Source organism: Schistocerca nitens, chromosome 2 (genome assembly GCF_023898315.1).
Source record: "Schistocerca nitens isolate TAMUIC-IGC-003100 chromosome 2, iqSchNite1.1, whole genome shotgun sequence".
Lineage (NCBI taxonomy): Eukaryota > Metazoa > Arthropoda > Insecta > Orthoptera > Acrididae > Schistocerca > Schistocerca nitens.
The window spans coordinates 353,749,983-353,772,081 of NC_064615.1; the positions used below are offsets into that span (position 1 = coordinate 353,749,983).

General features: G+C 41.6%; 1 protein-coding gene across 5 annotated transcripts in view; it reads right to left on the bottom strand.

The window, feature by feature from the left end:
• Window positions 1–22,099, bottom strand: part of LOC126236172 (tubulin monoglutamylase TTLL4-like) — a 257,463-nt gene that overhangs the window by 110,810 nt on the left and 124,554 nt on the right. For all 5 annotated transcript variants that reach the window (XR_007544877.1, XM_049945267.1, XM_049945269.1 and 2 more), the window contains exons 13-14: window positions 1,733–1,996; window positions 1,529–1,614 (exon numbers count right to left, since the gene is read on the bottom strand). Coding sequence is in view for 4 of the 5 variants with exons in the window: in XM_049945267.1 (XP_049801224.1) it covers window positions 1,529–1,614; window positions 1,733–1,996 (350 nt within the window). In the remaining variant the exon portion in view is untranslated. The remainder of the gene's footprint in view (window positions 1–1,528; window positions 1,615–1,732; window positions 1,997–22,099) is intronic.

The window sequence follows — 22,099 nt, forward strand, 5'->3', positions numbered from 1 at the left end:
ATGATATTCATAGACGCAACCATTATGCTTACGCCTTAGACATAGGATATTCTGATGCAATGAGGATAACTGATTTTGTGCACTGGCTGAATTACAACTGGATGAACCTAGTTTTTCTACCAGTTTTTGAATATCTTCAATTTCAATCAGAGGCTGTCTGCATGAATTGTGTACATTAAAATTTGGTTTCTGGTTGCCTGTTTTATCAACGTGAATGTCATTTTCAGCCAGTCTCTGAACACTTTTTGTTTCTCAGGAACCACACCGATATGAGACCCCACACCTGATCCAAGCAGTCGTTCCACCTCTAAATTAACTCTACTAACAGAAGAGCTTAAATAAAGCCAGTTATGGCACCTCATAACAGATACAAGCCCACCCACTATTAACACAGTGTCTTCTCTTCTAAAGCCTTTGCAAAGTGAACCTACATCCTGTGTCACCTGACCCATACTTGCACATAGGTTAAAAAAAACTTGTGACCTGGTAACCCAACCCTAGTTCTCCTCCAACAGTTGGCCAACATCTCTACCATGTTAACTACCTAACAACAAAACTTTCTTCTTCTTCTTCTTCTTCTTAATAATTTTTTCTGACTATTTACTTCCCAGACACTTTTTGAAAGTTTGTTGTGTCCTGTCTACTCCTACACGCACTTGTGGCTGATCAGTTTTCAACTGTGACAACAGATCAAACCTGTTTTCCACATTGGCATCAACACTGTCTGAGAAAGTCCTATTCCTATTTCTTCTACAACCTGTTCTGTTGTCACTTCCCACATCTCTATTCCCTCGTTTCCCATTAACCTTTCCAGATATTGTTTTACCTTATCTAATTCCACCTGATGGACAGCAATCTTCTTGTTCCTGTTCCGATTCCCACAACGCTAGTCACCCACATGAAAAACACTGGAACAACCCTCACACCACACCCCAGAACTAACAATCCTATGGCGAGTCACACTCTTCTCACTCATGGCAAACAAAAACAAAGAACTGTGCCTACACTGTATGAACTTTTTACTTATTTATGAACTTTTCACTTTGGCTGCTTCCTGAAGAATCAAATGCATGTGTGTAAGAATACACTAACAATAAAAAAACTGAATAAATGCCCTCCTTTACTTGCCACTACAGCTATTGGGTTCTCAATATGGAGTGACAAAAATCTTTTATGATGGGCCTATTACGAAAGTGTCTAACCAAAAGTCTAACAAGCAGCCAAGCAAACTTTAAATCTAAACTGATATAATACTTTTTGGTCACTATATTATAGACAAATTTTAGGGCAACTAGTAACGTGTAATATATAAGGCAAAGATATTTACTTCTGTTATTAAATAAGAGAAGAGTTGAGGACTAATATGTTCACTTTTATCATATGTAGTACACTGCTGTCTTTAATCTTTAAATATATACATATACACTTTGTTGTATCAACATAAAATGTGCATATAATCTATGGAAAGTAGAATCAGATAACTGTAAGTAACAACTGTATGGGTCCAATTTCAGCAACACATACGCACCTGCCAGCCTGGGTGAGTTCATCCTCAGATTGAATAAGGTGTCTCACATCATCAGGAGTCAAATCTTGTAAGATGTCTTCTAGGTACTGATGACAAAGAGAAAGAAAAAATGGATATATGCCCAAACATATCAGCATCACCTGAATTACTGGCTCTTATATTTATTTCCACATTCAATGAAACAGCAGATGCTGATCTACATACCTCTTGGCGTGCGCTGTTTTGCAGGTGATGGTTGTGTTTTGCACGTTCCTCCTTTGATAATACTGTTGTATACAGACGTTTATCAAAACAAAGATTCGTAACTCGACCTTTCAGTCCAAAACGATTTAGTAATTCTTCCTGCAGTGAAGAATGTAACTTGTTGGGTATCTGATAACCTGCCATGTTCATGAGATCACACACCATTGGACCCTTTACAGCCAGATCAAGTGGAGATGATGAATGCAGTGATGGTGAAATATTTACCTACAACACAAATACCAGAATAGTGTATACCAATAATATATACAAAAAGGTAACTCAATCACATGCCAAAGCAGATAATAGAGCTCATTGTCTCCGATATATTTAGTTTATTTATTTATTTCATCATCAAGCATTTTGCATGCTATTAATGTTAATAGTTTTTACAAATTAAATAATACATAATGGTACACATACTAACAAAACAGTTACATCACACAGATTTGCATACAGACATACGAGTATAAGTTAGAATTTTATATGGTCTTTTGCACAATCAACAAATTCCTGTCAATTTTGTAGAACATCTCTGAAGAGATGAGAGTATGCTTGTGGTGGCAGTCACTGAACAGTTTTACTTCAAGATACAGTTTCCTGAAAATTGGCTTACAAGATACAAAATAGCCATTACACACCTGACAGCCTTTTTTGCCACATAAAAACCTTTTTGCCCCAGTGGAGTATGCAATATGACATATGGCCATGAAAAAATGTTGAGCACCATGTTTTCACTCTCACGAGATGAGAGGGTCCGAGGAAGGGAGGGTGACTGAATTTCATTATACCTCCATTATTATTATTATTATTATTATTATTCCTCAGAAGAAATGTCTAACTGTTCTGGTGGCTGAACAAAGTTAAAATTCTTATTTTCATTTGCTATTACAATCACAACTGACAACACAAGCAACATGCACTGAACAAACGGACCATATCATTCAAATGGTGACAATGTTTTACTTGTGTGTGTCAGTTTTTCTTAAAATGGCTCTGAACTCATTTTCAATATAAAGATTTATGCATTATTTGTTTCATGAGCCTGGTTAAATTTGTGAAGTGCTTGTTGTGATCCATCTTTTATAAATAATACTCAAAAGAAGTGTATCAAACCATTCTTTTTGCCTCTAGTTCTTTATTATATTAAATATCCTTTTTGTACTCCCACAACATTTCAAGAGAAAGATCACAGCAGTGTATTGAAAGAACAACTCCAGTAAAATTCAATCATATGAATTTATTCTCCTTCTGAAATTACGAAAATTACATATTCTCTAAAAAATAAATGCTCCTATGTATTTTATGGTGTTTCCAATGAAGTACTAAAGATTTGTTCCCACATAATTTTTCCAGGGAGATTGAAATCTACCATTGTTAAACCATTCTGTAAGAAATGTGATACATGTTAATTAAGAGGATTAGCTCTTTTTGTGGATGATGTTAGTATTCTAATCAATCCTAGGATACACACAGCAATAGAAGAAATAACAAAAATGTGTTCTTAAAAGTAGCACTGACTTAGTTTTCTGAGAATGGTTTCACTTCCAATTTCAAACAGACACCACACATTCATTTTGTGCATCCAGAGGTACTACAACAATGATAAGTTTAACACATAGTGAAGAAATAATAAATTGGGTGGAAAATAAGATTTGTGTGTGTCCACATTTATGAGAATTTAAACGAAAAAGCACATTTCGGAACTCTTAATAAGACAGCTCAGTTCAGTCACATTTCTTCTTAGAATCATTGAAATTCTTGGGGGAGATAAATCGGTAAGTTGACATTTTTGAATATTTTCACTGAATAATGTCATATGGAATAATATTCTGGTTAGCTCATGTTTAAGAATGAAAGTCTTCATTGCTCAAAAACATGGTGTAAGAATAACATGTCCGTTGCTCGTGGTATCACGGTAGTGTTCTCGCTTCCTGAGCACAGGGTCCCGGGTTCCATTCCCGGGGAGGGGTGGGGGGTCAGGGATTTTCACCTAACCCAAAATGACGATTGTTGTTGTGTTGTCTTCATCATCATTATCATCATCCATCGCCATTACGGTCGGAGGAAGGCAATGTCAAAACATCTCCATTAGGACCTTGCCTAGCACGGCGATGTGGGTCTCCCGTATCGTTCCCCTACGTTCTGTCAAGAAGCATGGGACTTCATTTCCATGAGAATAACATGTAGTGCTCACCAATGATTGCCTTTTAGATGTATGTTTAAGGGGTTAGGTAATTTGACTACTGTATTTATTCCCACATGAAGCTACTAGAAAATAGTCCACTACAGTTCAAAAGGAACAATGATGTATACAATTACAACATCAGAAGAAAAAATGACATTCATTACTCTACGTTAATAATATCTTTAGTGCAAAAGGGTGTCAACAATGCTGCTACCAAAATTTTTAATCACCTAACTAGTGATGTAAAAGTTCTGATAGACAACAAAGTAAAATTTGAAAACAGACTGAAAAGTAGTTATGAAACTGAAAAAGTTTCTCCTTGACAGCTCCTCCTATTCAGTAGAAGAATTTCTATTATTTCAATGTGTAAAAGGTAGTGGGTAGGAATTACTAACTTTGTATTTTTGTATATTTAAAAAAAACTTATAAATGGCTAGCCTGTAACTATTTTTACAAATGTGTGATGTAAATGTAAAATAACTCATTCCCCATCATTTCAATTTATTGTGCAAATAATCCATCTAACATGAAACTAACTAACAATGGAAAGTCCAGGTTGAAATAATAACAACACTATGAAAAGGATAGATTGCTACTGACTGAATATGACACACTGAGTTGCACACAGACACAACAAAAAAGACTGTTGCATCCCTGAGCATTCAGCCAAAGCCTACTTAAAGAACACACACACACACACACACACACACACACACACACACACACACACACATATATAAGCAGGCACACCTCACGCACATGACAGCTATCTCTAGTCACATTCAAGCCATGAATAGAATGAGAAGAAAATGTAAGATTTACAATAAAAATTAATCTTGGTCATTCTCTTTGTAGCAATTTGCTAACAGTGGATGAGGAATTACTTTGTCTATTAATTGTCCAAACCAGTGACAAACATCTACATGCAAAACCGGGTTCAAAAGATGTTGAGGTTGTTACTGGTTGTTCTGTGATAATGTTGTCAATACAATAGCCCAAGAATTGTATCAATAACCTGCAGCACTGCATTGAGTAATAGTAGTTTACTTTACTTACTGGCAATGGCACATAATACAGAGATGCCAGAGCAAATACCTGATGTGTTGTAATGACCACAAGGCTTCTTTCATGAGTAATATCCACAAAGTGTGACAGTAATTCTGGTAAGATAATAGTAATTCCACCATGTCATATTTCACACATACCAATTGTCAAATAGAGCAGAAATGTGGATATTTTGTGTAACAATGAGAGACATATTTTCAACAGAGTATGTTATGTGTTAGCTACAGAAGCTTGGAGACATAGGGCACATTTCTTTATCCATTTTCCTGTCAGTTGCTCCCAAGTGTTTCGAACTTCCTAGCCTTCCCATCACTTATCCCCAAAATAATTACTAAACAAACAAACAATTATTTGAATACTATATTAAAATAAACTAGTATCCGTAGAAATTGCAGCACCCCAAAAGAGTGGACAACTAAAATGGAATATGATAGCAAGTGAAAGCAATCTGTATCAATGTCCAAGATCAAGTGTGAAAAGGGGGAAATGATTAGTTTTTATATGCGCTATAATTTCAACTTGTACATGGAAAGCTATTAAAACGATGGTCCATGTGAGGAACTAATGGACAGAAAAGGCTTCAGCGAAGTGACACGTGGATACTGTCCCATGTAATGTCAACAGTGCATGAAAGGTCCAACATGGGATTGAACATCAAGGTTGGGGTATTATTTTGCAGTGAAGCAGCAGCACTCAAAAGGTGAGGGCCATTTCACACAAATAATTACAGTCTTATGTATACCCAGACGTCTAAAATATTGCACTTTCATGTTGGCAACATAATAGTTTAAAAGTGGAGGAGGAGAGGTGTGAGGCACTAGGTGTGGGGCATAAACCAACCACAGTGCAGTAATAATTGCCAATTGGGATGTCAAAGCTTTGGCACTGCAGACTTTATTTTGTGTGAACATAAACAATGTGTGTTGTTAATGTTTTTACCACGTCCTTTCATTGTGCTGTACTTTGTTTTGCTGTGATTTAGAAAGTTTTGATATTTGCGAAAAATGCCACTGAAGATACTTCATTCGCCAGTGACATTCCTTTGCAGCGAGGTGTGCCAGGCACTGGCACTACTATGGGGAACTCTTGAGTTGTATGAGCAGGAGAAAGAATACAGAAGTATTCATGGACAGCCACCACTGCTACCAATAAAGTTGCAGAACAAACATAACAAATTCCTGGAATCAGTAGAAGAACAGTAGCAAGCAAGGGAAAGTTAAAAGAGGTAGACATGAGCCGTAACTATTCCGAGCCGTCAGGATTAGGTAATATACTTTTACTGACCCCTGGAAAGTAGAAAAAGCAATCTCACTCTGTTGCCAACTTTGATTCTTTCTAGACTAATGCAGTTTGCAGTCACGTTGATACTTACTATTGAACGCAAAAGTATCTTACTGTAGCAAAGTTACTAGTGTCGTTAACCCTCAAGTGGATGCGCCTATGTATAAAGTGCACCAACAACAAATAACACTTGTACCATTCCACTGTTGTTTTACAACTGTGAGACCATTCCTATTCCTTCATTACTGCTTCAGCTAACACAGCGATAAGTTATGTTGTCATGCACCCAAGTGAGCAGCAGTGCTATAAAATATCAGCAAGCTAGGCGACAAAAAAATTTACAACCTGTGCAAGAAAATGAACCAAACTGCAAACTAGCATGCGACGACATATGGATGTAACGAAAGTTTATTTTATTACTGTTTGATTAAGAAGTGCTTTAGCTCAGTAATATAAGTTTATTTTATTGCTGTTTTTAAACTGAGATTAAACTGTGATTCTGCTCATACATGTTTACCTTGGTAACAAAAGACAAGTATTCTTTACACGTATATAAAGTACACCGTTTGTCTGCTCGTTATGAGAAATGGCGCACTTGCTTAAGGGTTAAAAGAATGTAAACATTTCAGAGGTGGGAAATCGTCACTAAAAACTGTTCTGAAAAGTATGGGTTTTCATTACAAAATGCTAGATGTAAGTAAAGTCCTGTTAGAAAATGTGCATACTGTTACAACATGAAGCATTTTATTGCAGAAAATTGTGGACAGACACTCATTCCATAATATGACACTATGAAATGTGGGTTCACAGTGGGGAAGCTGTTAGTACATGCTGGACAGATGACACTCCAAGCAGTAGTGGTCATAAGCCAATGATAAGAGGAGTTAGATGAATCGTGGTCCATGTAGGCTCTTCCTGTTGTTTTATCCTGCTGCATTATCATAAGCGTAGCCTTTGTTATGCTTATATCTACATTATTATACAGTTGTTCATTTTCCATCACTGTGGCAGCAATTCCAAAACGATTTCTTATGAACAACGTCACTGCTCACATTTACGAGATGGAATGGAAAACTGTACAGTTGTTATGTGTACAGAGGCTGCTGCTGCTACATCACTATCACAGTACAGCCAACCTAACTTGACGTAACACCAGCTGTCAAGTGCAATGTTTCACCAGTGCATGTACATCTGAATTCACTACATAAAAGTCGCTGCACGATGTTCCCAATGTACAAAAACCTTAAACGCCTCAGTCTGTAATGAGCATATGAATGCCACTGTTTGTCTACCGAGTTGCTTAATGTTCCTGCAAGCTGCCATCTTTGCAGAGCAACCTACAGTGACACTGGTTCAAAAAACACAAGACACTAGATGCTACCACACTGAATGAAACCTAGTAGTCCGTACCTTTAGTAGCACATCAAACATACTGAATGCGGCAGTTTTAGATAGCACTGCATACAACTTGCAATCCACTGAGAGTATTTGGAAAAGCAGCTGCAAGCCAAAGATATTACCCATCCTTCAAGTAAATACACTGACAAGCCAGAACATTATGGTGCGAGCCAGTGAACAGACTATTGGTCTGACTGCCAGTAGTGTGCAACTGTTCTATCGACTGAGGCAATAAGAGGGAGAGGAGTGGCAAGTCCTTCACCCAAACCCGGGCTGCCTTTTCACCCTAGGGAAGCTCCACAGTACTCATGTAGACAACAGGCTGAGTGGGGCTTGGGTTGTCCTGGAGGGACTGGAATGGCCTCCTCCAACTCTTCCTCTTCAGTTTAAGTCCACAGATTTAGCCAATGTGCCACTTCACTTCGCCCACATTTAAGGGCTCTGATTGCGGCACATGGATGTTTCACAGCATATTGAATTCTCAACATGGGTCATATACTGTTCTACCATAACCTAACTTGCAAAACAAAGTTCATTCTGGATTCCTGTATCGCTCTTGTTTTCCCATTTTCACAAATGTTACTGGAGTTTGAATGACAATGGAAACCCCCAAATGGATGGGGCATACAAATAATTCAGGATGCCACGGGATTGGGGCATTGTCTGACCTAGAACTAATTATTTACAAAACAGGACTGGAAGATACAAGATATAAAATTTGAAATTTAACCACATATCGTCAGTATCTGCCACATGAGATACTCCATCTCCAAAGTCATGAAGGTACCAAGTTGGGGGAACCACTGTGTAATGGGGGACGGGAATCACAGATACCTCAATTCGCGGAAAACATGCCTATTGAAGGTACCTGTTAATATCAACCTATGGAGGAGGTGAGGGCACATGACAGCAAGCACCCATACTTTAATATGGGTAGTAATGAGACTAGTGTGAATAAAGTTCGCAAAATTATTGAAATAAAAACTTCAAACAAAAATATAAAGAATGTCCTGCAAACTTGCCCATTCTTTCACCCTCCCCCCCCCCCCCCCCCCCCCTCCAAAAAAAAGGCTAACAAGAATTTCATGTTATCAGATGCAACACACAGTAAAAAGTGAAGAAGCAATGAAAATAAATAAAAGAAGATTACTTGCAGCTGGCTGGCAACTGGAATAAAAAGGACACGCCATCCACTCTGCAACAAACTAAAAATCTCCTGACTAGAAGCTTACGCCAGGGTCGAGATATGCCAAAATTTGAAGAACTCAATCACGAGTTTTGTCATCAGATAAAATAGAGGGTAGATCCCCATGTAAATTTGTTTCTGCCTACTTATCGTAACACTGGGGTGCATGGGGGCGGGGGAGAGGGGGACCAGTATGAGGTATGCCACAACCAGATAGTTTGCAGGGGAATGGCACATTGTGTAATATTATATTCCCTGCAGCCCTCCTTGGCAGCTTTGTCTGCCAGTTCATTTCTCCAAGTTACCACGTATCCTGGTACCCAGTAGAATAACAACACCTTCCCCTGTTGCTGTAGTAAGTACAGTTGGTCACACGTGAACTGGACAATTTTCTCTGCTGAATACATGAGCTGCAACGACTGAAGGACGTGAAGGGAATTGGAGCAGATGAGAAACTGTTTGCTCGGAAGACATCTCATCTGCTCCAGTGTCTTCAAAATCACAGGGCTCTGCAGAAAATACATTATAGTTACGCGGAAGGTAAAAAAGGTAAATCCTGAGGATACAGTCAAAGAAGACGACTGAACACCAAAGGGAGTCCCTGTGTTGGGAGCCAATAGTGTAAACAACATTAAAACTGGGATGCCTACCTGAAATGTTAAAGAACAAGAGATTGAAATTTAAGATTTTGAGAGCAATATTTCTTAAAACTCTTCAAATCTGCATTAAATCTGGGCCTCTGTATTAGCCAAGGTGGAGATCTGCTCCAACCTTGAAGTAGAATCTTAAAAGCAACCACATCCGTCTCCAAAATGCATTCCTTCACACGAATCCCACAGGCACCTTACCCTCAGTGTCAAGTATGAAACTGATGGCTGAGCAACAGTATGGTATGAAGGTGTGTATGTTGTGGACAGTGTTTTATAGGACTGGCACGCCATGAGAAGTCGTCACTTGATGTGAAGCACTGCCTCACTAGTGTCAGCGCAAAAGCTCGGTATGGGGCTGGTCAAAAGGCCCCAGTGGTCACCTGAATTCCTTCATGGTGCATCATCAAATGGTCAGCTGCAACACCACCTAGAACAATCTCCATACTATAAGCCATAGAAGGCACTTCCCCCATGTGTATCTCTCTGCAGGGTAAACATTACAGGGCAAAGAGATTAAAATGTGTTTAGGAAGACAGCCACTGGATCATCTAATCATGGGGAAAAATAACCTGAAATGCTGAATCTTAAACCATAATCCCCCCCTGTTCTTAAATGACAAGTTGCCAAGATGTGTTACATATTGGTACAGGGCAATGACAGGTTATGATTAGGATGGAAACCACATGAAGCAAAGCATTCCAACTACCAACAGGCCACCGCACAGGTAGGAGCGGAAGTATAATCTGATTAAAATCTCTCTGTGACTAATGTTTCAGCAAGTCAAGTGGTATGTGAGAGTCACCATTCAACCTCAATTCTTTCTGAAGTGCCAACTGCTTGCAGCATTGCCTGATTTGTAGATATGTGCTAAGCTTTGTGAAATGTGGCTGACTGCATGCTGGTAACATAGAAATTGTGGGCATATGCTTTCAATAATCTAAATGTATAAAATACTATAAACTGCCATAGGCATCCTGGTAAGAAATTAAAAACATAGGGTTTAAATTTCATATAATAATGTTGTTCATCACAGATTTTTTTGATAATTAGTTCAAGTCGTACCACATGTAATTCTCAAAGTTCGTCATCCACATCTCCCTGAGCTTTCTGCTGCAATTATGTTGCTATAGTGGTGTGCCTGTGTGAAGGAGGATGATGGGACAATTCACAGAGGCAAGAAGCTATGTACCACGTCACGCTACAGCCAACAACGTTGTTCTGCAGTGTAAATCTGTAAAGTGCACTTTGGTGTGCACATAGAACACGTTAATTTACTTATGGTCATGTCATCCACTTTAGCAGTGGTTCCCAACCTTTCTGAGATTGTTACCCCCAAACAAGATCAGATGACATCCAATACCCCAAACAAACATTGAATTTAATTAAACTCCAGATTATAACTATTAGCATTTTCTTTTAAACTGATAAAATTATTTATAATACAGTACACCCCACTTTCACGTTCCTGTGTTTTCCCACCGTTTATGACATTTTTTTTTATCGGTCCCATCAAATTTCCTATGCCCACAATATTAATTTGCACCTGATTTTGCATCAACATATTTATAATATTCCCGTGATTTACACATTACGAAAAAATGTCTGTGGAGAAAATATGATGCTGGCATAATGTTGGCCGTCCAGTAGTGTTTACAAATATTAAGTGGTTAAGTCTCTTGACACCAGGGCACTCTATTCAGCAGATTTGAACGGGTAAATGAATAAAAGTTGTAACAATTCGTGCCTTATCTCAGGCTGCTGCCCAGCTCTACGTGCCGTGGTGGCTGATGGGAGTATATAACTACGTTCGTTCGAATGAAGATATGACCAATCACAACCATTTCCAAACTGTCTCTACTGCGCAAATGCAGTTTCGTGATTGTTGTGATCATCCTGACACCTATGTCGAACCATATTTAGCGTGTTTCAGTGTATGGCCACGTGGAGCGCTAGTTGACACCGTCATTCACTTTGTGTTGCTCAAATATTGTTAGTATAAACACAGTGCCGGTTATGTATTGTATTCATGCTGAGCAAAACTAGTTCGAGAATTTATTCTCGTTGTCAAGTGCAGTATTTACATATGTATTTTTAGTGAAGTCACACAAACAAACAATGTGAGTGATAGTTTGCACGTGTGTGTGGTTTTCTACGTAACTGACAAGGCACAGTTTCTGATAACCTCAAAAAGACGCAGAACACATACTCAAACACCATACAAAATACTTATTTACATATTTGCAATTGATAACGAGAAAAAATTCTTGAAACGCGTCATGCTAAGCATGAAAAAAATGCAGTATTTCATTATTTAAACAATGAATGACAGCTGTAGGCTTTCCAAAAATGTCGATTATGACATTTGAAATCAAGTCAAACGTTTCCACTTCCCAGACAGTTATCACTTCCAGTTACATCATCAGCGATTTTTATTAGCTAATAGACCTTTATTAGATAATAATAAAGTCACTGACAAGTCTTTTGATGTCTGTTATGTACATACATCATACATAAAGTGCAAGGGGGTATCCTATACGTAACTTATACAGCTTAAAACATTATTTCCCACATTTTACATTTTCTCGCATTTTACACTATTTTTTTGAAGTCCCTTGAAAAGTGTAAAAGTGGGGTTTCACTATACTTAGTTAAAGATCAAACAACTGAAACATGTTTTCCAAGTTTTTCACTACACTAAGAAATAATGCGTCGGGGAGGGGGGTGTCTGGTTCTGCTTACGTCTAATATTGCTTTTTTATCTGATCTGTCTTCTCAAAGTGTATCTCTAACTTTTACAATTCTTGAGTGTCCAGCCAGATCATGTCATAACTGCTCCATGATATTTTGGCACACAGACACGTTGCCATTTTCAGGTGGTCCCTGATGAGTAATCTGGGACCACCTGAAGATCACGACGAGCAGGTTTGCAAAATTTCATGCAGAAACTGTGACGTGATCCCATCTGACACCTGAAAATGCTACAAAATACTTTTTTATATCTGGTTTTCTGTGCACAACTACAAATCTTATGTCATGCATAAAGTTCAATCAGTTTTTCATTTTCATTGTTACCATAGTCAAAGGTTTGTGTTCACACTTGTAAGTTGCAAATGTAATCGGTAGAATGTGTTCTTCCAATAACAACAGCTACTAATAAACTGATCTTTTACTAAAATAATATCAGTTATGTCGCAAGGAAAACTGTTTGGAATGTGTTGCCTTTTAGAGGCTCAAGAAATGGATGCATTACATATTAGAGTCTACCATTAAAAAAAAATATATATATATCAAAGTGATAATTAATTTAGAGAGATCAGCTTCAGTTATTAGAGAGAATTTGTGGTAAGGTCTTATGGGTCCAAACTGCTGAGGTCATAGGTCCCTTTTCAGAGAGATCAGCTTTACTTTTACTAATTATCTGGGCTAGTCACAAGGGCCCCAATCACTGCATGTCAGTGGGAACTGTCCGTGGACAACTGGCACTGACTGGTCTAACCACATGTTACCTAATACAGTAATTTCATACACCTGAAGATGAGATTTTAAAATCCTGAAACCAGTTGTGGTTTGAGTAAGTAATTAGTACAACTGAGGCAGGGCTCGCTAAATTAATTAGCACAACTCTCAGCTGTGGATGTCCTACATACCAAATCTTGTGCATTATCAGAGTGGTCACTAAGCCCACATCAAACCCTTTTGGTTTTCTCCCTCAGAAACTTTCATTTTGCTCCCCGGGGGAAGGGGTATTACCCTCAGTTTGGAAACCATTGCAGTATAATGTTAATTAAGGGCAGCATAAAGCAAACAGCAACTATTACCACAATAAGCAAGAGAGGTGATTGTCAAAGCATATAAATTATGTTAGGGAGGATAAGAAGCAGGAACAGTGGCCCAGTGTAGCACTTACCCCAGTGTTGCCAATTACCATGGCAGGCAACAACTGGAGCATGCAGTGTGGAACAGAAAGAAAGCTCACTGGCAACACTGCAAAGTATGCTCTGTCTCTTTGCCCAGAATGCATCATGCAGCCGCCTTCTTGTATGCACACTACTACCGCACCACGTCTGTGGATAAATAGGATGAGAAAGTGTAATAGTAGAGTAAAGGATCATTGAGTGAATTCCAATATTCAGCACAGTATTAGTGAGTAGAATAAGAGGCTGATATGAGGGATGCTGTGAAAGTTCTAAGAAAGTGAAGGAGTTTCCTAACTTTTTAACAATTACCTTCATATTTCCTTAATGTTTACTTCTGTAATTTATGTGGATAGTGCCATTTCAAATTACCCAGTGAAGGTTTCAAGGTATGTTTCTTCAATGTTGTATACTAATGTTTCATCACCAGGTCGGATCATTTCAAGAGACCCAAAACAATGCTGTTTGCTGCTGTTGTAATCTTCTGTCCAAAGACTGGTTTGATGCAGCTCTCCACATTAGCATATCATGAGCAAGCCTTTTTATTTCTGCTTACCCACTGCACCCTTCATCCATTTGAACCTGCTCATTGGATGGAGCGTTAGCCTTCTCTGAGAATTTTTATCACTCTTACTTCCCTAAATAACAATACTGATGATTCCTTGATGACTCACAATGCGTCCTACCAACTGACCCCTTATTTTGGTTGAGTTGTGCCTTTTTTTGTCCCAAATTTGATTTAGTAACTTTCATTAGTTATCCAATCTATCCATTTAATCTTCTGCATACTTCTGTAGCAACACATTTCAAAAACTCCCGTTTCTCCTCTTTTCTGAACTGTTTAGAACCATGATTCACTTCTGCACAAGGGTACATACTGCACAAAAATCTCCAGGAAAGAATTTCTAATACTACTACTACTTTTTCAGCTTCAGCTTTCAGTGTTACTATGCTGCATTAATAAAAACAAACTCATCTGCTACTTTTAATGTCTCATTTTCTAGTCTAATTGCCTCTGCATTGCTTGACTTAATTCAACTACATTCCATTATCCTTGTTTTGTTGATGTTCATCTTATAACCTCTTTTCAAGATACTAACCATTCCATTCAACTGATCTCAAAGTCATTTACATTCTTTGCCAGAATGACAATTACTCGTTTATTTCCTTTAATGCTTGCTCAATGTACAGACTGAATACCGGTAACATCGACAATTGGTTACAACCCTGTCTCACTCCACTCTCCACTACCATTCTTGCTGCTGCTGCTGCTGCTGCTACTACTACTTCCTGGTCTGATATCAGTACAATTTGTAAATAAATTATTGTTTCCTGTATTTTATTATTGTTACCTACAGAATTTCAAATCATATTCCATTCAACATTGTCAAAAGCATTCTTCAAATCAACAAATGCTATAAATGTAGGTTTGTCTTTCTTCACTATCTTTGAAGATAAGTCATAGGGTCACAGTCTAGCCTTGAAAAGTCTTACATTTTGCTTGAACCCCAAACTTTTCTTCTCTGAGGTCAGGTTATAGCAGTTTTTCCAGTCTTCTGGGGGGAAAAAAGTGTTAGCTTTTTTGCAACCATGGCTTATTGAACTGTCACTGTCTGCCTTTTAGAATCTCAATTACAGCAATCTCCTTGTGACCTGAAGATATTTCTCCTCTCTCATACATATCTTGCATTCCAAGGGCATAGTTATGTTATAGTGGGCTCTCCCAAAGATCTCAATAATTCTGACAGAATTCAATCTACTCCTGGTGCCTTGTTGCAACTAATGTCTTCCAGCACTCTGTCAAATTATTCTTGCAGTATCCCATCTCATTCTCATCTATTTTCTGTTGGCTTTTCTGTGACACTGTCTTCAAGTTTCTTTCCTTTGCATAGTCCTTCACATTTCAGGTTCCCCTTCTTTGCTTAGTACAGGCGTGTCACTCAGATCTCCAAAGATCTCTTATATTTTCCTATACATGGCATCTACCTTTACCATAATAATACATGCTTATAGAGCTTTTCAATTGTCCTTCATCCATTTCACACATTTTGTCACTCATTTCTTTAGACCTCTGTATTCCCTTTTGCCTACTTAATTTTTATGTTTTCTCCTTACACCAAGCAAGATATCAAACGTCATCCATGGATACTATACCTCGTGTTTCTGTTTATTTGTTGTTTTGCTGCCTTCATTATTTCAGTTGGTGGTGGTGAGATCACTCATGGAAAAATTCCTGTAGTAGCTGGCGTTAGAGCTGCATCTTTCTTAGATTAAAGTCAGCTGATAGGTATGCCTGCTTAAAGGAAGTCCCTCTAACTACAGGCTCACCTCCAGAGGACACCATGTTTCCAAGTAGAGAAAGAATTAATAGATTTCATTAAAATATAAGAGGTATTGGAGACAAAGTTAGTGAACTGCTTACAGATGTTGACTCTGAAATTATTGGTATATCAGAGCACCCATTAAATAATTTGACAATTCAGAGGCTTCCTTTGCCAGGATACAGATTAGCTGGCTGTTTTTCAAGGAGTTCCTTGTGTGGCGGGCGATTGGCTATGTACGTAAAAAAACAGTATTCCACTTGAGTCCATAGATGTATCACAGCACTGCACGCAACAGATATTTGAATGTTATGCAGGGGCAGTTTTGTTTCTGCTATGGTCATTAGCGCCCGGTCCGTGACTTAGGAAACAGTAAAAACCGAAAATGGAAACCAGCAGAAATGGGAACGAAACTCAAAAAATTGGAGAAACTAAAAGCAGAAGGAAGGCTTAAAAATCCACTACAGAAAGGGGTTGGTTGTCCCCAAAAAAAGCTTCAAATGACTGACGTCATTCCACTGGCACTAATAAACTCGAGAACGCGATCGGCCGAGCGCGTGTCATCTGCTAAAATGGACGATATATCAGGCGACAGCTGTAGACGAGCGCGTAACGGAGTAAAATAGGGGCACTCAATTAAAAGGTGTCTTACCGTCCACAGCTGAGAGCAGTGGGGACAGAGTGGGGGAGGATCGCCGCTTAAAAGATGTCGATGGCTAAAAAGACAGTGCCCTATCCGGAGTATAGTTAAAATTACCTCCTAAAGACGACGCGTTCGGGAGGAAGAGGTCCAAGCACAAGGAAGAGCTTTCACGTCCCGCAATTTATTATGGGGAAGTGTCGACCAATGTGCGTGCCATAAAAGAATAACTCGACGACATAAAACACTCCGTAGATCGGTGAAGGGAATCGATTGAATAGCTGGCCGAAGAAGAGAGACTGCAGTCTTGGCCGCTATATCGGCCGCCTCATTTCCACAGATACCAACGTGTCCCGGGAGCCAGAGGAACGCCACCGAGACGCCCCCCACGTGGGGCAAGCACAGACAGTCCTGAATCCGGTGGACCAGAGGGTGCACAGGGTAAAGAGCTTGGAGACTGAGGAGAGAGCTGAGAGAATCTGAGCAGATAACATACTGTATCCGCTGATGGTGGCGGATGTAGTGGACAGCCTGGAGAACAGCGTGAAGCTCCGCAGTATAAACCGAACACTGGTCGGGAAGCCGAAATTGATTTGGGGTGTCGCCAACAATATAGGCACTCCCTACACCTAACGATGTTTTCGAGCCATCAGTGTAAATAAATGCGGCTTCCTCCATTTGTGCACATAGAGCAGCAAATGCCCGACGATAAACAAGTGAAGGGGTACCATCCTTGGGAAATTGACAAAGGTCACGGAACAGGCAGATCCGGGGACGGAGCCAAGGCAGTGCTGTACCCCAAGTTGTCAAGAAGGTTTTAGGAACGCGAAAGGAAAGAGAATGGAGCAGTTGACGGAAGCGGACCCCTGGTGGTAGTAGGGAGGAGGGGCGGCCTGCATACCCTACATCAAAGGAGGCGTCGAAAAAAATGTCATGGGCCGGATTAGCAGGCATGGAAGATAGATGGGTAGCATAACGACTCAGAAGGACTGCTCGCCGATTGGACAGCGGAGGTTCAGCAGTGTCAGCATAAAGGCTTTCCACAGGGCTGGTGTAAAAAGCTCCAGACACTAAACGTAATCCACGGTGGTGGATACAGTCGAGACGACGAAGAATAGACGGCCGAGCAGAGGAGTAGACTATGCTTCCATAGTCCAATTTCGAGCGCACTAAGGCGCGATAGAGGCGGAGAAGGACCACTCGGTCCGCTCCCCAGGAGGTACCATTCAGGACACGGAGCGTGTTGAGCAATCGCAGACAGCGAGCCGAAAGATAGGAAACGTGGCAGGACCAGCACAGTTTTCTGTCAAACATAAGACCCAAGAATTTAGCGACATCTGAAAGCGGAAGGTTGACAGGTCCTAGATGTAAGGAGGGTGGAAGAAACTCCTTACGTCGCCAAAAATTAACACAAACGGTCTTACTGGGAGAAAAACGGAAGCCGGTTTCGATGCTCCAAGAGTAGAGGCGATCGAGACATCCTTGAAGACGTCGTTCAAGAAGGCTGGTCCGTTGAGAGCTTTAGTAGATCGCAAAATCGTCCACAAAGAGGGAGCCCGAGACATCAGGAAGGAGAAAATCCGTAATTGGATTTATGGCAATGGCAAACAGTACAACACTTAGCATGGAGCCCTGGGGTACCCCGTTTTCGTGGGAGAAAGTACGGGAGAGAGTAGTGTTCACCCACACTCGAAATGTGCACTCTGCCATAAATTCGCGAAGAAAAAGGGGCAGCCGACCTCGAAAGCCCCAAGAGAACAGCGTGCGGAGGATGCCTGTCCTCCAACAGGTATCGTATGCTCTCTCCAGATCAAAAAATATTGCTACTGTTTGGCGTTTCCGGAGAAAATTGTTCATGATATAAGTGGAGAGAGCAACAAGATGGTCAAGTGCAGAACGATGCTTTCGGAAACCGCATTGGTCAGGTGTTAAAAGACTGCGGGACTCCAGCCACAAAGCTAAACGGCAATTCACCATAGGCTCCAAAACCTTACATGCACTACTCGTGAGAGAAATGGGGCAATAGCTAGAGGGGAGATGTTTGTCCTTTCGAGGTTTCGGAACAGGAACGATAGCTTCCCGCCATCGTCTGGGATAAGTACTGTCGGTCCAAATTTGATTATAAATGCTAAGGAGGTAACGCAGACTATGGGTTGATAACTGCTGCAACATTAGGATGTGGATACCATCCGGTCCTGGGGCGGAGGAGCGAGAAGAATAGAGTGCATGTTGGAGTTCCCGCATGGAGAAAACAGTATTATAGCTTTCGCGATTTTGAGAGAAGAAAGCAAGAGGTTGCACTTCCGCTGCACGTTGCTTCGGGAGAAACGCTGGCAGGTAATTTGAAGAGCTCGAAATCTCAGCAAAGTGTTTACCCAAGGAGTTAGAAATTGCGACGGGGTCCACTAACATATCACGCGCGACTGTGAGCCCAGAGGCTGGGGAGAAACTAGGCGCGCCAGATAACCGTCGAATTCGACTCCAAACTTCCGAGGAGGGAGTGAAGTTGTTAAATGAGCTAGTAAAGAATTTCCAGCTTGCCTTCTTGCTATCGCGGATGACGGAACTGCTTATAGCGGATACAGTTGGCCAAAGTAGGATGGTGGCGGAAAACGCGAAGAGCACGTCGCCGCCCACGTATTGCGTCACGGCATGCCTCATTCTACCAAGGAACTGGGGGGCGCTGGGGCAATTCGGAGGTGCATGGTATGGAACGTTCTGCAGCTGTAAGAATAACATCGGTAAGATGTGTGACGTCATCATCGACGGTAGGAAAGTGACGATCATCGAATGTCGCTAAAGACGAAAAAAAGTGTCCAATCGGCTTGAGCTAACGTCCAGCGTCGCGGGCGCATATATGGCAGTTGAGGCTGCAGTCTAAGGACACATGGAAAGTGGTCATTCGCATGTGTATCGTCAAGGGCGAACCATTCGAAGCGCCGAGCTAGCGGAATAGTACCGACCAAAAGGTCCAAATGAGATAAATTTGTCGTGGAGACGGACAAAAATGTAGGGACCCCAGTGTTGAGGCAAACTAGATCCGCTTGGTAGAAGACGTCTAGCAATAGTGAGCCACATGGACAAGGATGTGGAGATCCCCAAAGTGGGTGGTGGGCATTGAAGTCCCCAACCAGCAAATAGGGGGGCGGAATCTGACCAAGAAGATGAAGGAGATCAGCTCGTGCCATTGGTGTGGACGATGGAATGTATAAAGTACAAAGAGAGAAGGTATATCCAGAAAGTGAAAGATGGACAGCGACAGCTTGGAAGGAAGTATTTAAGGGGATTGGGTGATAATGGAGAGTATCATGGAGAAGAATCATGAGTCCTCCATGGGCTGGAGTGCCTTCAACAGAGGGGAGATCAAATCGGATGGACTGAAAATGGGGGAGAACAAAGCGGTCATGGGGACGCAGCTTTGTTTCCTGAAGACAGAAGATGACCGGCGAGTAGGATCGTAAGAGGATCGACAATTCGTCCAGATTGGCTCGAATGCTGCGGATATTCCAGTGGATAATGGACATAGGGTGAACAGAAAAGGGAGGAATGTGACCAAGGTTGCCGTCAACTCAACGACTGCTCAAGCTTGCGACCGACAGCATGGAATGGCATTCAGCCGAAGGCAGAAGATCCTGATCCGTAGGTTGTTCAGGAGCAGCTCCTGCCACCAGCGATCTGCCGACAGCAGTGCGCCTCGGCGACACAGAAGACGGCCGAGGGCGATTTCCGCCGGGTGGTGCTGTAGATGGGACACACCTTGGCGGAGAAGGAGATGAACTGGGTTTCGTATTAGCCTTCTTGGAAATATGATGTTTAGATGAAGGAGGAACCGATGGTTGTGAAGTTGGGGTACGTAAAAAATCTTCATGAGTATGCTCTTTTTTTCAAGTCTTGTTGTCTGACTTTTGGGCTCGAGATTTAGCAGAACCCGATGAAGGGTGAGCCATAGAGTGGGCAGGCGAAAGTGGTGAGGTTGAACGGGTGATCTTTGCGCTGGCCGATCTGACGACCGTGGTACTTACTAAATGTGAGGTCGCAAGTCTGCGTGGCCGCTTCCTTTGTTGGCCGAGGAGAAGCAAGGACAGTGCTGTATTTTCCTGTCTGAGGCACGGTGGGCTGTCGACTGGCGAATAATTTTTGAGCAGCAGAAGTCAACACCTTTTCCTTCACTCTGATTTCCTGGATGAGCTTTTCGTCTTTAAAAATGGGGCAATCTCTAGAGGATGCAGCGTGGTCACCCATACAGTTGATGCAGCGAGGGGATGGAGGTGGACAAGCACCCTCATGGGCATCCTTGCCACACGTAACACATTTGGCCGGATTGGAACAGGACTGGCTGGTGTGATTGAACCGCCGACACCGATAGCAACGTGTAGGGTTTGGGACGTAAGGGCGAACGGAAATTATCTCATAGCCTGCTTTGATTTTTTATGGGAGTTGAACTTTGTCAAATGTCAAGAAGACAGTGCGGGGTGGAATGATGTTCGTGTCAACCCTTTTCATAACGCTATGAACAGCCGTTACACCCTGGTCAACAGGTAGTGCTGAATTTCTTCATCAGACAATCCATCGAGGGAGCGTGTATAAACGACTCCATGCGAGGAATTTAAAGTGCGGTGCGGTTCAACCCGGACAGGGAAGGTGTGGAGCAGTGAAGCACGCAGCAATTTTTGTGCTTGGAGGGCAGCAATTTTTGTGCTTGGAGGGCACTGACTGTTTCTAAGAACAAGGTGCCATTCCGTAATCTGCAACAAGACTTTACAGGACCTGCAATTGCGTCGACACCTTTCTGAATAATGAAAGGGTTGACCGTGGAGAAGTCGTGACCTTCGTCAGACCGAGAAACAACAAGGAACTGTGGCAACGATGGAAGAACTGTCTGTGGCTGAGACTCAGTGAACTTAAGCTTGTGAGCAGACATAGTGGAAGGTGAGGAAACCATTGCGGAAGAATCCCCCATGATTACCGGCGTCTCCGATGACGCGCTCCTCCCTTGTGGGGGCCCTCTCTGAGGGCACTCCCGCCTTAGGTGATTGTTCACACCTCAGGTCATACCTCCCGACAAACGGTCAGAGGGACCAATCGGCACTTTCAGAAGTTATCAGCTCGGGTGATCACTCCTCCCTGGGCCTGGCCGTTACCAGGGGGTACGTACGTGTCCTACGTGTCTCGCCGGGGTGGGGAATTACGCGTTACTCCGTCACCGGCTACACATGGAAATGCGTGGGTCGGCCTTTAGACACGCACAGGGAGGAAAAAAGAGAAAGGGGAAGGAAAGAAGAGGGGTCTCAAACACCGCAGCGGAGAAAAGGGCAAAGAGAAGAGGTAAGGAAAAGAGAAGGACAGAGGAAGGACTAAGACTTGCAAGCAGAGAAAGCAAAGAATTTCTTATAGTTTTGAGCGTCCGTCTCCGGATGTAGGCACAAACCATACTCCCAGTGGGGGAGAAAGGGAAGGAAAGAGCCAGAGATGGTGGTGGTTGTGGGGAAGGGGGGGGGGGGGAGAAGGTTGCGGAAAGGGAAGGTATGCAGCCCGGAAAGGAAGGAAGGCCACATTAGCTCGGGGTCCCGTGCTCGCTGCGCATGTATCCACAAAAGAGTTGTGGATCCCCTGGGGGGGTTAATTGTTGTTGTTTATAGGTCCCCTAACTCTGACTTCAGAGGATTTCTGCTCAAGCTAGAGAGGGTT